Source organism: Eriocheir sinensis, chromosome 33 (assembly GCF_024679095.1).
Source record: "Eriocheir sinensis breed Jianghai 21 chromosome 33, ASM2467909v1, whole genome shotgun sequence".
Lineage (NCBI taxonomy): Eukaryota > Metazoa > Arthropoda > Malacostraca > Decapoda > Varunidae > Eriocheir > Eriocheir sinensis.
The window spans coordinates 4290495-4305246 of NC_066541.1; the positions used below are offsets into that span (position 1 = coordinate 4290495).

Below are 14752 nucleotides of genomic sequence, written 5' to 3' on the forward strand. Positions count from 1 at the left end.
AGAATTTTGTTTAGTCGATTTCGGGCAGAAATGTAAAGTTCATAATTAGCATTAGCATTGGCAGAGGAAAAAAAAAGTGACTCAGGCAATGACATTATAGGGAGGGAAGGTTTGCCTGCATCAGCATGACTAGATTCTTGTTCTTCCGGATCACGAGGATCGAGTGCGGGAGAGGCGGGGGAGGGCAGAGTGGTGAGTCAGGGATTGCTGGAAATCGACAAGAACGCTGCATAGCCGCGCACGCAAGCACACATGTTGCAGCCACATAGCAAAAACCAAAGTCACTTTGACAAAAACTACCAATTCTTACAATTATACGTGGGATTCTAGACTCCTCAAATTATACCGAACACGATGGAAGGAACCGCATCATGTTTAGTTATAAATGTTGGAAGGAGAAGCAGGTGGTGGCAAGGTATAATTAAAGTGAATGAGACGTGTTTGAGACCGCTGCCCAAACAGTTAAGACTGCTTGTAAACATTCTTTCCTTCTGCTGGGGGGTGGGGGCTCCGCTGATGCCAGTGCATGCCTGACCTGAGACCTCAGGGGCCCCACCTCAAGCACTGATGAGGTGGCGATTTCTTGTAACTCTTGTTAAGCTATAGGATATGGTCTTCAGGATAATATATTAGCTTAGATGCATGATGGTGTATTAATTTATACTTCCTAGCTCGGGGGCCGGCCGGGGGATTCTTTTTAATCACCGTCTTTTTTTTTGTGTGTGTGTTGTGTGTTATTGTGAAATGCAGGCTAACATATTTATTTCTCTTGGTCTGTACATACGTGACTTTAGGGTGTCATTTACCTCACCCTTTATGACGTAACATCAATTCTTGACAGGGCATGGCAGACTGTTCACAAAGTCCCTTCAGGCTGTAGGCTAATTCTCGTATCGGAAAGGAACATTACAGATGACTTCACAGCAGATGGTAGTTGAGCGAATTTAAGTCAATTAATTAAGTAGCATTTTAGGGACCGGCATGTCGATCACTCCACCGGCTCCACCAGCATCTCCCGTATATGACATTTCTCTTTGTGGCTGACTTGTTGCTAGCTTGCTGTTAAGCTGCATGATAATCGATTCAAAAAGTGATGGAAGAGATACGCGTTATCTCCTGCCAAGATCAAGGACGGGAAAACAGTTCGATCGAGCTTTATAAGAGTATGCAGAAGCGAAATTTAGCGTGATCGAGGCCTCGAAAAAGAATGAGCTTTGTGCAGAGTGGAATGATACATGAACCTGAGTGTTGTTAAGGATTAGAGGATTATCTCGCTGTGTGGTTTATATATATATATATATATATATATATATATATATATATATATATATATATATATATATATATATATATATATATATATATATATATATATATATATGCCTACAGAGAATTAACTTACTCGTCATTGTCAACATAATTAATGTGGTACACCGCTCTCTGGGTGACGCATGTCGTGACTATCAAGAAGACGGAGTGTTGATGAGAGGCCGAGGATGTGCATTACTCAGTGTGTGTGTGTGTGTCAGGCAACATTGCGCAAGGGTAGGTCAATAAACCTATATATATATATATATATATATATATATATATATATATATATATATATATATATATATATATATATATATATATATATATCTCGGCGCTCAATGAAATAGGCGTACGTATATATTTCACAAGACTTTTGATCGTAGGATTTGTGGACATTTAATTCCACAGGTAGTTTTATGACGCCTGCTGTAGTACTTTGACAAAATTTCTGCACCATATGTAATGAAACACTCATACAGGGACGTAGTACGCTTTTAATTATATATAACCTTTTTGTTGCAATGGCCTTTCGATCGAAATGATTGATGGAAAATAAGAAAGCGTCTAATAAGAATACAGCCATTGCAGGGTTAATTGGTTAAACTTACTTATATATATATATATATATATATATATATATATATATATATATATATATATATATATATATATATATATATATATATATATATATATATTCTATAAAACACAATTTAAACATTTGACTATATATATGCAAATTACGATACGACATCCAACAATTAACTCGACTGTATAGCAATATATAGGGGGGGTTAAATGATCAATTATACAAGGACCAGAGATAACTAAACAAGAGGCTTTCGTTATGCTCAGTGTGGGGCCTAAAAATTATCATCCTTCCCCTGCAATCATTAGAACAAAGGCCTTTCCCAACGTTCTCCACCTCACACACACACACACACACACAGCTCTAATCTCACCACTCTCTACCCGTGACAATCAGATGGCTCAGTTCAATAATATATACTTTTCTATGATGGTTAGTTAAGGGTGGGTAAAAATTAAATACACAGAACCGGACGTAACAGGTTTCTCACGTCATCGCCTTATGCTCGGTGCGGGGCGCCATAACAAGGAGAGGAGACAACGCTCGGTGCGGGGCCCAGTCATATGACCACTTGGGGGCTGTGAGGCAGGACGAGGACGCCGGTGTTTAGTGCTACGCCAGTCACTCAGTTGCGCAGGAGGCAAGAAAGGCATCATGAAGGGACTACTGCTGCTGGCTCTGGCGACTCTGGCCACGGCGGAGCTGGGGAGGTGAGGGCCAGGCAGGGGTTGACAGGGGCAGGTCAGGGCGAGGGTTGACAGGGGTAAGTCGCTTAGGAACAGCCGGTCAGGGGTGAGTCAGGAAGGATGTGTGGTGTTGGCATGATATGAATGTTCTGCTTCACTGCTCTCTATACTGCTACGTTGCTCTAGATTCTGCTACTGTTTTTTTTTTTAGGTCGGCAGGGTTACAGGGGTAGGTCAGGGCGAGGGATGACAGGGGTAAGTCGCATAGGAACAGCCAGACAGGGGTGAGTCAGGAAGGGTTGTGTGTTGTATGTTGAGAAAGTTCTGCCACGACGCTCTATGACTGCTATTCTTTGTTTGTTAGTTCGGCAGGGTTACAGGGGCAGGTCAGGGTGAGGGTTGGCAGGGGTGAGTCACACGAGAACAGCCAGACAGGGGTGAGTCAGGAAGGGTTGTGTGTTGTATGTTGAGAAAGTTCTGCTACGATGCTAAGACTGCCATTCTTAGTTCAGCAGGGTTACAGGGGCAGGTCAAGGCGAGGGTTGGCAGGGGTGAGTCACACAAGAACAGCCGGACAGGGATGAGTCAGGAAGGGGTTGTGTGTTGTTGGCATGTTCTACTACTCTGTTAGGTTGGTAGGGTTACAGGCTTTGGCCAGGTCATGGGTTGACAGGGGTGAGTCATGAATGGGTTGTGTGTTATTGGCATGTTAAGAAACTTCTGCACTGCTCTATACTCTGCTCTCTGCTCTGTTCTCCTTCTCTGCTCTGCTATGGGTTGCTAGGTAGGCATGATGAGTTGCTCAGTGTGTGACAAGGGTGTTTTATGAGGCAGGAAGGCCATCTGCAGGCATGGAGTAATAAATAAGCCTTTGGCAACAGCTCGTTATATGTAGTTATGTTATTTTTTTATACTTTTTTGTGTTTGTCAACATACTAATAAACACTCCATTTGACCTTTGATAAATATAAAAGACTGGTTCATAGAAAGACTGACTGGCTGTGTGGGCTGAACCAATGAGTGGACTAAAGTGATGCACAGTGTAATTGCTCATTAGCTAATCATCATCTGGGTATATCATTTTGTCATCATGCCACTCAAGTTCAAAGTTTTGGTGGGTATGAGTCTGTCCTTCCTTTGTCTGCCTATGGTGAATTGAGGAGCAGCAAGAGGCTTATGGGGCATGTCAGGCATCAGGCATGGAGCTGTGGCTGTGACTTCACACACACACACTTATCAGCATTCTCTTTCAACATGTTTTATCCATGAATAAGTAGTTGTATGCTGTTAGGGTAGTTTCTTTTCTATTCTAAGGGCCATTGGCAAAGTGTTGGACATTGCAACATTACTGGCCAACAACCCCCACAGCAACAGGAACCAGCAGGGTGTTGCACTATTGTTTTGCAGTGTCATCAAAAGGACCCAGTTTGCTGCCAACTCAGCTGTCATGTCATTAAGGGTGGACTCATGAACTAGATTATTTTATGCTGTAAATTACTTAAGTTCATTTCTCCAGCAGAGACATTCAACAGACATTGGTGCAATAACCATTTCAACCTCAAGATGCTATTTAGAGGTGAAAACTATTGTTGATGCCTGTGTTGATTTGTAATGAAAATTGTGCTTGGAAAAGTTATTGCAACAGGTTATATGTGACAAGATTGGTTCAAAGTGAACCTAGAGTAACAAAAGGAATGCCAACTACACAAGTAGTAGTACATATTTATCATGAGTGAAATGATCTGCCTTGCTATGTAACTGTGGCTCTTCACTCCAAGAAGTTAGTTTCACACTCTATTTTCTACACTCTTAGACGATATATACCTGTATATATGTAATGTAAATTTTTTCTAGTAGAGGCTTACATATTTGCCATTCAAGGTTTTCTTATTTGTTGTGATGTCCTGTAAGGAAAAGGCCAGCCAGATGAGTAACACTCCCAAGAAATCAAGAGTAACTGCTTTTACAGTTGGATTCACTTAGGTTTAAGAATAGATCACCCAGTCTGAACTGTCAGGTGTGTGGTTTGAACATCTACAAGTGTGGGTGATTTATTTCAATCTTCAAGAGGCTCATACTAGTAAATGTGAGTAACCAGGCCATTTTGTCTTCAGAATACCATTATACAAGGTCAAGTCAGCTCGCCGCACACTTCAGGAGGTCAACACATCCGTAGAGCTGGTGCGGCGGCGATGGGGGCAGGGCGGACCCATGCCAGAGCCCCTGTCCAACTACATGGACGTACGTCTTTTTGTAGTGGCAGTAGTGTAGTCTTGTGTGATACAACTTTTATTCTATACATTTGATCAGTTTTATTTGACAAACTCAAAAGAAGGGAGTAGTAAAATATCTCTGAAACTAAAAACTGATTTTCTTTTTTGGCATGTTCTCTTTAGGAAGATCATGTTTCTTTTTTTCTTTTGGTCTGTCTCTGCCCTGTATATAAAAGATAGCAAGGTGTGATTTGTTTTCACATATATAATGTTTATCTGATGATTAGCTGCATGAAGCCTTAGCCAGAGTTCCACAGAATGGAGGTAATGTTCACTTTTTTTTATCACCCTCTTATGGATGTGGGGCTGAAGCCATTTGCCATGTGAAAAATCATTGAGAAGGCTCCCTTACTTTTAAGTGTTATCACAACTGCGCATAAGTTTAATATCTGGGTCGGGAAGGATACAATGTTCTATTCTTCAGTGGGCTTTGTCGAGTCAGTGCTATTCACCTGCTTATTGTATATTACTCCTTGGTCTACATAAGCTTCAGAATGACTTGAAAAAATTGGGTTTACATTTTTGTTATCAGTTGTGAAAAATGCTATACCTTGCAACATGAATATCAGAATTGACTTTTTTTTTTTTTTTTTTTTATCTAGAGGTGCTCATACATTAGTAGTGAAACATGCTATAACTTGCAGCATAAGTACCGAATGCACTTTTTTCTAGTTGTGCTTGTATAGAGTTAATAGGAATACACATTGAATAAGTGATATCCCTGCAGGCTCAGTACTACGGCCCCATCTCCATCGGTACGCCACCCCAAACCTTCCGAGTGGTCTTTGACACTGGCTCCTCCAACCTGTGGGTGCCATCCAAGCATTGCCACTTCACCAACATTGCCTGCTGTGAGTGTTGGTGGTGCTGCAGGATAGAATATTAAGTTGGAAAAAAGTGAAAAATAGATCATTGGCTGCCAGAGTTCAGGTCTGGGAATGTAGAAGTTAATGAATTTCTTACATACTTATTACTTCTTTTGGTGTGTTAGTCATTAATGTTGTTATCAATTATTCCATCCATTTCCCATAACAAGCTGGTTGAAAATCATGGACTCTAGAAGCAATCACAATACATAAAGGGTGGGAAAGTTCAGGTTACAGACATGTATGTGTGCGTGCACACACACACACACACACACACACACACACACACACACACACACACACACACACACACACACAGACAGACAGACAGATGTAATCTTCCTTACAGATGCCTATTCAAACCTGCTTAGGTAAAAATTAATGTAGTTTTGCAAGACTGTGTAAGAGTTATATTCAAGTGAATCTAGTATCCACTCAGGGTCAGGTGTGTTGCCTGGCTCACCTCTAAGGCTTCCCTCCCCGGCTGGTGTGACTATTGATTACAGGGGTCGTGGGATATCACCTGCAGGGAAGTTCACTTTCCAGACTTAGATATTATGGATTTTCTTTTTTTCTTTTCATCATAAAATGTGTTGGTATAGACTTGTGTGTAATTGGCTGTGTAATTATATAAGAGTGAAGTTTTATGCTGAACACAGTTGGTCTTATAAATTTCTGAGGGAAGGAGATCTAGAGTAGCTATATGATGATTCACTGTATTAGAAAAGGCAGCTAAAAGAAGTGCTGGCCCTCTGATATAGGATAATGTTAAGGAATGGTTTGCAAAATCAGTGGTCTGCTCTGTTGCCCTTTTTGATACCATTACCTCACTCTTTCTTAATTTATTTTCAACTTTCTCATTTTTCACACCCTGTCAAATTCATCCACCATTCTCTGAAGCATCTTTTAATTTTCTGCTACAACACTATTGTTTGCAAATAGGTCTTCCATCATGGACTGCTCTGTACCTCTAACTTTCAGATTTGTGTGAAAATCTCCTATTCTGGTTTTCATTTCTCTCATAAAACCATTAATGTAAATACTGAACAGCTATGTTGATATCACACACCTCTGTCTTGCACCCACACCAACACCAAAACTCTCCCCACTTGTCCTCATTTATACAGAGGCACTTTCGTCCTTGTAAAAATATCTGATCCCTTAAAGTAAACAGCCCATCATACCATATATCGTCTGGGCAATGGGCATCCTATAAACCCTTCCTGTCAACCCTGTCATAAGCCATCTCGGAGTCCATGAAAGCAGCAAACCGTTTCCTGCTCTTTTCTAGGTAGTATTTTCAAGACACTGAATTTATTATAGAAATAAGATTCATATTGATGTGTTGTTCTTATTTTTAGTGCTTCACAACAAGTATGACTCCGGGAAGTCCTCATCCTTTAAGAAGAATGGTACAGAGTTTGCCATCAAGTACGGGTCTGGTTCTCTCTCGGGCTACCTTTCTACAGACACTGTGACTGTGAGTGTGGCCTTTGTTTAATTAATGTGACATGTGAAGAAGAGATTGTAGGAAGATATTTTTCTATTTCATTTAGTGAAAAGGTTCAAGAGCATGCCAATGCAAGTTTTTGACATTTTTACTTTCCGTCAGGACATTGTGTTTAAATCATTGTAAGCATGTTTGGTGTGTAGGTTGGGTCTGTGGCTGTGAAGGACCAGACATTTGCAGAGGCCCTGAGTGAGCCGGGTCTGGCTTTTGTTGCTGCCAAGTTTGATGGCATCCTGGGCATGGCCTATGACAGGATCGCCGTGGATGGCGTCACTCCCGTCTTCTACAACATGGTGGCACAGAACTTGGTGGCAGCCCCTATCTTCAGCTTCTACCTCAACAGGTGTGGAATATTGTTTTCAAGGCCCTTCTTATTCTGGGAGTTATGCCATGGTTTATGAAAACTTACCCATTATTATTATGTGTGTAAATGACCTTTCAAACTCTGCTCTGATATCTAAAGAAGCAGTTTAATTTTCTTGTATAATTTTTAAAACCTCCTAGTGTTACTTGATCTTGACTATTGAACACTTCATAACACAATTTACCTTTGTGTTACCCAGAGACCCGTCTGCTGCCGAGGGTGGTGAGCTGATTCTTGGAGGCTCCGACCCTCAATACTACACAGGAGACTTCACCTACCTGCCTGTCGACCGCCGTGGCTACTGGCAGTTCAAGATGGATGGGTGAGTGTTTCTCCTTTATAAGAGTCACACAAATACAAAACTTACCAGCTCTTGTTCTCTAAAAAAATACATCTTTTACTCTGCAGAAGGTCAATGGTTCCCTTTTAAAAATACATTCTTCCATTAAGGGGGCCGGTCGGTTGAAAACGACAAATATCTGTCAAAAATGAAAAACTGAGAAAAAAATTCCTCAGCTGCCTATGCCCTTTGAGAAACTAATGAAATTTTTCATTAAAATTCGCATTACTTTTTTTTATGGTGGTATAATGGACCCCCACGCATCAAACTCAACATTATGAAATGTACTGGGCATGTAATACATCGATTATTACGATTATTTTCGAGAAACATGTTACCCTGTTAGTGACATCTGGCATTTATCCTTCTCTATACCCCGGCTCACACACACATACAGCCTCAGGGCCCATCTGAGCTTATCAGAGTGAGGTTCAAGAAAAAAATACTAAAAGGAAAAGCATGAGTAAGAAGAGATCAAAAAACATCAAAGAGAAGAAGAAAGAGGTGCTCCAGGAGCATTCTGAAACAAACCTGGCAACAATGAGTAGCTTGGCAGCTATGACACCCCTCCTTTGTGAGCTAATACCTCGCCTCAGGCTGAGGCGGGGTGGGTGGTGGGGGACCAGGAGCCTTACAGACAGAATATTTTATGCCTGGACATCAAAATATATGACTGAACATGAAGACATCTTTTTATATATCATTACAAATAAATGAAAGGATAAATGCCATGATATCACTTCGCTATGTTTGAATGTTACGCATTCAAAACTTTACCTGGCCGTATCTCAAAATGTAAGTTATATAAGTTTGCATTTCAATTTCTCTACCATTTTTCAACCAATTTCAATGAAACTAACACCAAAACCATGCCTAGACTTGTAAGAATCAAATTATAGTGAGTTTTTTTTTCTCGTATATGAAGTGACTGAATTATGGTGTATTTATGTCTGAATTTTTAGGGGGAAATTATGACCATGAAAATTTGAAAATTTATGTTCTGCAAACTAATGATTATTGATACAATATCTCGCTATACTTTCATTGGCCTAAACATGGTTCTTGTACTGTAGTAATTGTTCCCATGTAGAGCAATTATCATAGTAGAAATAGCCTTTTAAAAAAACTTCAAATTTTCCAGAATTTGTCATTGGTAAAAAATGGAAAGGTGATAATTGTATTTTTTTTTTGGGGGGGGGCTAAATCTTATGCATAGGGTGTCCCTTACGTCTGGTATATAAATCATGACAATAACCAATAACTCATTGAATAAAGAAAAAAGCCGGTCCCCTCAAGGAGGTCAGATAAATTTGCAGAAATTGATTTATTCACTTACTTTCTTGCAATGAATGCCATGATGCAAGTGTATCTCCTTCACAAGTTTCTCTCTGTAGAAGTGAAGATGATGATGCTCATGATCTTACTATTCCTCCAGCATGCAGATGAATGGCACCCCAGTTCCCATCTGCAAGGGTGGATGTGAGGCCATTGCCGACACTGGCACCTCCCTCATTGCTGCTCCTGCAGAGGAGGCTCGGCTCCTCAACAAGAAGGTTTGTGTAATGGGGCTTCTCTTGATGGTAACTTAGCATTGTTGATATACAGTAGTAGTTAGGTGGCCTCAGCTGTAACTGGAAGGTTATCATATTTGTTATGCTACTTACTGTACTATTCATTTATTTATTTATTTATTATTTTTTTTTTTCCACTTCACTTGGCTGAGTGGAGTTTGACAGAAGTTTTCTAAAGCTCTGTTGCTCTTTGTTTCAGATTGGTGCCAAGCCCATCGTTGGAGGAGAGTGGCAAGTGGACTGCTCCCTCATCCCCCACCTGCCCAACATTACCTTTGTGTTTGGTGGGAAGGGCTTTACACTGGAAGGGAAGGATTACATTCTCAGGGTAAGGAGGAGGCTCAGGAAGTGGTACATCACTGAAGCATTATACAGCATCAGTTAAGTTTTCATGGTGGGGTGTTGTGGTCTAGTGTGTTAGAGGGTCCAGCCAGGGAAGTCAAGAGCCAGGGCGAGGTAGCTCAAACCTTGGTGCCAGCACGTGATGACAGGAAGGGCATCCAGTCTTATATCTGAAACCACAACCCCAAACAGTGACCCCATATGACCCAGCACCAGGAGGCTTTTTTTTCTTCTTTTTTTTAACTGCCTCCCCTTCCGAAAAATAAAAAAAGATGAATAAAGAAATGGGTTAAAAGCTGCCGGGAAAGACCAACAAAATTTCGGTATTCTGTACCCCAAAGGTAAAGATTAGGTTTGATAAGAGACTACATTTGTTTTTCATTCTGTACTGCAAAAATTTATTTTTCTTAATTGGTCATTTGACTTCTCGCATTGTTTTTAAAGCTTGTGGTGTGATCTGTTAGGTTTATTTCATCAAGGCATCTCATCATATAAAGAAATGTGTTTTATGTGACCTTTCATCCCCTTTGTTTCAGGTGAGTCAGTTTGGTCAGGTGAGCTGCCTGTCTGGGTTTCTGGGCCTGGACATCCCCGCTCCCATGGGTCCACTGTGGATCCTTGGTGACGTCTTCATTGGCCGTTTCTACACAGAGTTTGACCTTGGGAATAACCGTGTTGGTTTTGCTGAAGCCAAGTAGGTCAATAATGATGTCACCAGTTTTGTGGTGCAGTTGGTCATGACTAGGACAGTGGCAGGTCTGTTGTTCTCTTATAATTATTTACACCATTAGGACTCATACCAAAGTTTTGTGTCTGCTTGGAGCTCTTGATGCTGAAGAGTGTGTTAAACTGTGACTTAAGTATCTTCTATTCAATAGTGTGTGCAATAAAGTGGGATGTAAATTTTTTTCTTTTAAAGTTCAGGTAATGTTTGTGTTCATTTTAGTGTCGGTGTTTTGTTTCCACAACACGTATGTTGGCTGAGAAGAGATGCAGAAGTATACACAGAAAAGCACTTTTTTCCTGCCTTTCCCTTACCTTTAGGGTCATGCTATCAGGATGTAGTCAACAACATGCATGCATTTCCAGTAACCTGTCCTTAGCCCCTTCACTCTGACGACGTCGGCGTCCGACAGCGTCACCATATGGAAAGGGTTAGTCCTCTTCTAAACCTCTTAATCCTCTTCTAAACCTCTTAAGAGGAAATGGAAGAGGATCAAGAGGAATTTAGAGGAGGATTGAGAGGTTTAGAAGAGGATTGATCCTCTTCCATTTCCTCTTGACTCTATCCATACTGTGACACCGACATCTGCATCACGGATGGAAAGGGTTAAAGCTGTGGATATCTGGCTTTCCTTTGTATGCTTTATAGGGTTTAGTTTTCACTTTTCATCATATTCTTGGGGTAATAAAACAGCTCTCTGATTAACATTGACTTAATTTGGTTTTCACAGTGTTGTGATGTGTAAGCAATATGGTTGTGTCATTAACAATTTGGAAAAATGCAGTTAAGTGACTTTTTTGGGGGGTAATGAATTCTTTGGTGTATATTCTATGTATTACACTTGGATAGGGTATTAAACTGTGAGAGTTAACGCTGAAGTGTTCAGCTTTGTGTGGCTGGTGTATGTTTTTCGCCTGTACTGTGGGATCAACAAAGGAACATTACATAAGTATAGCTGATGATATAACTTCATCAGTGGGCATGAGTGCTTGTTCTTAATATACACCATGTGATACCTTAATTTTTGTTGCATTTGTAGATAGAATATGACTACAACAGGATATATATACACATGATGCAGCTGTTTCTCGGCAATCACATACTTAGCAATTGTCATCATTAAGGGCAGTGTTGTAAAAGGCAGAGAGTGCATGGAATTCACTGATACATAGGGTGTTTTAATGGTACTCTTGGCACTTAAACACTTTCATGAATTGCTTATGAGATTTACCAACCAAGTCAGTTGATTGATGATGCTACTGTCACATTGTTGGTTCTTGCTTTAGAGTGGATGTTGAACTTGCATTATGAATGGTTTTGAGTAAGATAAGTTCACCCAATTTTCTTGTATGTTGTCCATCCCTAATACAGTATTGTAAACCTTTTTTGTGGTGTTTCTGTTGACACATACTTTAATTGCAAGTAGGTAGTGTCCAGAATCTTCAGTTGCATATTCTCCATTAAAAGTATTGTAACTTTCCTTCAACCAATCTATTTACTTACTTCCATTTTTACCCACAAACCCTATTTACCTCTATTCTGAGCCAATAATGTATCTTACGCCTCCATGGCCTAGTGGTCAGCGTGCCTGGCTCCTACTCCGTGGGCCCAGGATCGAATCCCGGCCTGGTCAGTCGGCGTGCAGCTCACCCAGCTGTTCATCCTCCCTCTCAGGCTGGTCGATAAATGGGTACCTGGGGAAACCTGGGTAAGGTAAGCTGTGGTAACCTGGATGTCACACTGGCCCTGTGTCCCGGGGTAATGGGCTCCCTCCCACCACAGGCTCAAGGGCCAATGTTACAGAGATGAGCACTGAGGCCATGCGCTGCTTCAGCGTATGCCCCCAACTTTACCTTTACCTAATGTATCTTTCACTATTCTCCTATGACCTCATTCCTTAATGGCAGATAAGGCATTTCCTGTTTATCCCTGGATGTAACATTTCAAAATAATCTCATAATAATGGTTCCATACCAATGGCTTTATGATAAGTAGTTTGAAGTATAGAAGTATTGAATCTTGCATACATACTTAGGTCATTTCCTTAATGGTACTGTGACACAGAAGGTCTTCATGATGAAGAGCCAAAGCTAGCCTGTGATTTAGGTTAATGGTAATAACAATGCCTCTCGTTTCTCCAAACTGCCAACTCTTGGAAAATTCATTAACATTTGATAAAGAAAAGTATATACAATATAAGTATACAGTAATATACAATATAAGTACATATGCAATAATCAGTATAAGAAAAAAGTTCACTAATCTCAGGAGACTGGCTATTTTTAAACTGGTTCACCAAGAGAGAGAAACAACTTGGAGTCTGGAAGGGAATGAGTTGGAACAGACAGTTGAATACAAGTATCTAGGGGTGTGGATGGATGCAATACGGCCAAGAATGAGAAGATAAGTATGACGAACCAGTGGGTACTGGGTAGGCTGTCTGGGGAGTGCATCAAGGATGAGAGCGAGTAAGTATGATGTCATCCGTGAGGTTTGGAAGAGTGTGGCTGTCCCGAGTATTATGTATGGAATGAATGTGGTGACATGGAACGAGAGTGAGATAGAGAAACTGGAAGTGGGGCAGAATACGGTAGCAAAAATGGCACTGAATGCACCAAGATTTGCGGCAGTAGAGGCTCTTAGGGGTGACGTGGGATGGAGCACTTATAGGGAAAGACTAGTGAAGGCAACCTGAGGTATAAAGTGAGACTGGAGCGAATGGAGGATGCAAGATTAGCAAGAAAAGTATACTTGTGGAATATAAGAGGTGGCAAATGGACGAATGATAGACAGGCCGGAATGTTGCGTTAAGTACATAAGAACATAAGAACGTAAGGAGTCTGCAAGAGGCCGGTTGGCCTATACAAGGCAGCTCCTGTACACTCAACCCCACCTTACCTCACCATCCATGGCTTTATCTAACCTCTTCTTGAATGTATCTATGGTATTGGCACCCACAACATGGCTCCCAAGCCTGTTCCATTCGTCCACCACTCTATTGGTGAACCAATTCTTGCCTATGTCTTTGTTGACTCTGAATTTGTCTAACTTAAAACCATTTCCACGCGTCCTACCTGGCTCTTTCACTCTCAAAATTTTATTGACATCCCCTTTATTAAATCCCTTCATCCATTTATAAACTTCGATCAAGTCTCCTCGCACCCTTCGCCTTTCTAGAGAGTGTAGATTTAACTGCTTCAGCCTGTCTTCATAAGGCAAGTTTCTCACCCCCTGAATCATCTTTGTCATCCTCCTCTGTACAGATTCTAACATCTTGATATCTATTCTATAGTAGGGGGACCAGAACTGAACTGCATAATCGAGATGAGGTCTAACTAGTGCTAAGTAAGTAGTAGTGGGTATAAGTAGTAGGTGGGTATACTGACCTTTTTTTTTTTTTGGTATTTCGTTGGGAATATACCCCAAGGGAGGAAGGCGGTGCATGCCTCGCAACCACCCAGACGGCTGGTAGAGAGATGCCCAATTCTTTCAAGGAGGAGGCCCAACAACGGGGCTAAAAGATCCCACCTTTCCACTCCCATGGCACCGGGCAGGTCGCCAACCTTTACGCTCGCGGCTCTAGCACCCCGCTGGAGCGCAAGGCGGAGACTACCACGGGACCACGGGAGAATAACAAACAGAAATGGAGAGGGGTTTGAGTGGGATGTAAGAAAGTGGAAGAATATGATAGATATGGCAGTAAAAGATGAGGTATTGAGCAAGTGGAAGAATGAGATGGAAAGAAAGGAACCCCTCGACTGGTACAGGGAGAAAGTGGCCCCAAAGTGTGAGGTGTGGTATGAGGGAAGCCTGGGAGGTGATCTTTTCCGTGCTAGAGCGCGCACAATGTCTGGATGTGAATGCAAGGAACTATTATAGATTGTCAGAGTCCAGCAGTAAAGTGTGCCAGATGTGTGACAGGGGTGTGGACGAGACTGTGCAGCATGTAGTGCTGGAATGTAAGAAGTATGACAGAAAAAGAACGAAGAAGATGCAGGTGTTTCTGATTGAGAAGAGACGTGGAGTGAATGGAAAAGACCAGAAGGGAGAGGATGGTGCTGCTGCTGGGGCTGAGCGGAGAGACGAATGGACGAGTGATTGAGGCAGTGAAAGAGTTCCTGGAGAGCATGTGGCGTGCGAGATGTAGGGAATGATATCTTGCCCGGAGAAGAA

The 14752-nt window shown here is 41.4% G+C and overlaps 1 protein-coding gene across 1 annotated transcript; it reads left to right on the forward strand.

The window, feature by feature from the left end:
- The first annotated feature begins 2422 nt into the window (after positions 1–2422).
- LOC127006591 (lysosomal aspartic protease-like) lies at positions 2423–11964 on the forward strand. Its single transcript, XM_050876662.1, has 9 exons — positions 2423–2613; positions 4704–4830; positions 5590–5713; positions 7090–7208; positions 7382–7581; positions 7802–7924; positions 9378–9495; positions 9713–9841; positions 10392–11964. Exons 1-9 carry the CDS (start codon positions 2558–2560, stop codon positions 10551–10553), a joined length of 1158 nt encoding a protein of 385 aa, XP_050732619.1. The 5' UTR covers positions 2423–2557; the 3' UTR covers positions 10554–11964.
- Positions 11965–14752: the final 2788 nt, after the last annotated feature.

Coding starts and splice junctions, on each gene's coding strand:
- LOC127006591 (XM_050876662.1), top strand. CDS start 2,558: ATGAAGGGACTACTGCTGCTGGCTCTGGCGACTCTGGCCACGGCGGAG. Junction 4,831..5,589: donor CCCTGTCCAACTACATGGAC/GTACGTCTTTTT, acceptor ATATCCCTGCAG/GCTCAGTACTACGGCCCCAT. Junction 7,209..7,381: donor TTTCTACAGACACTGTGACT/GTGAGTGTGGCC, acceptor TTTGGTGTGTAG/GTTGGGTCTGTGGCTGTGAA.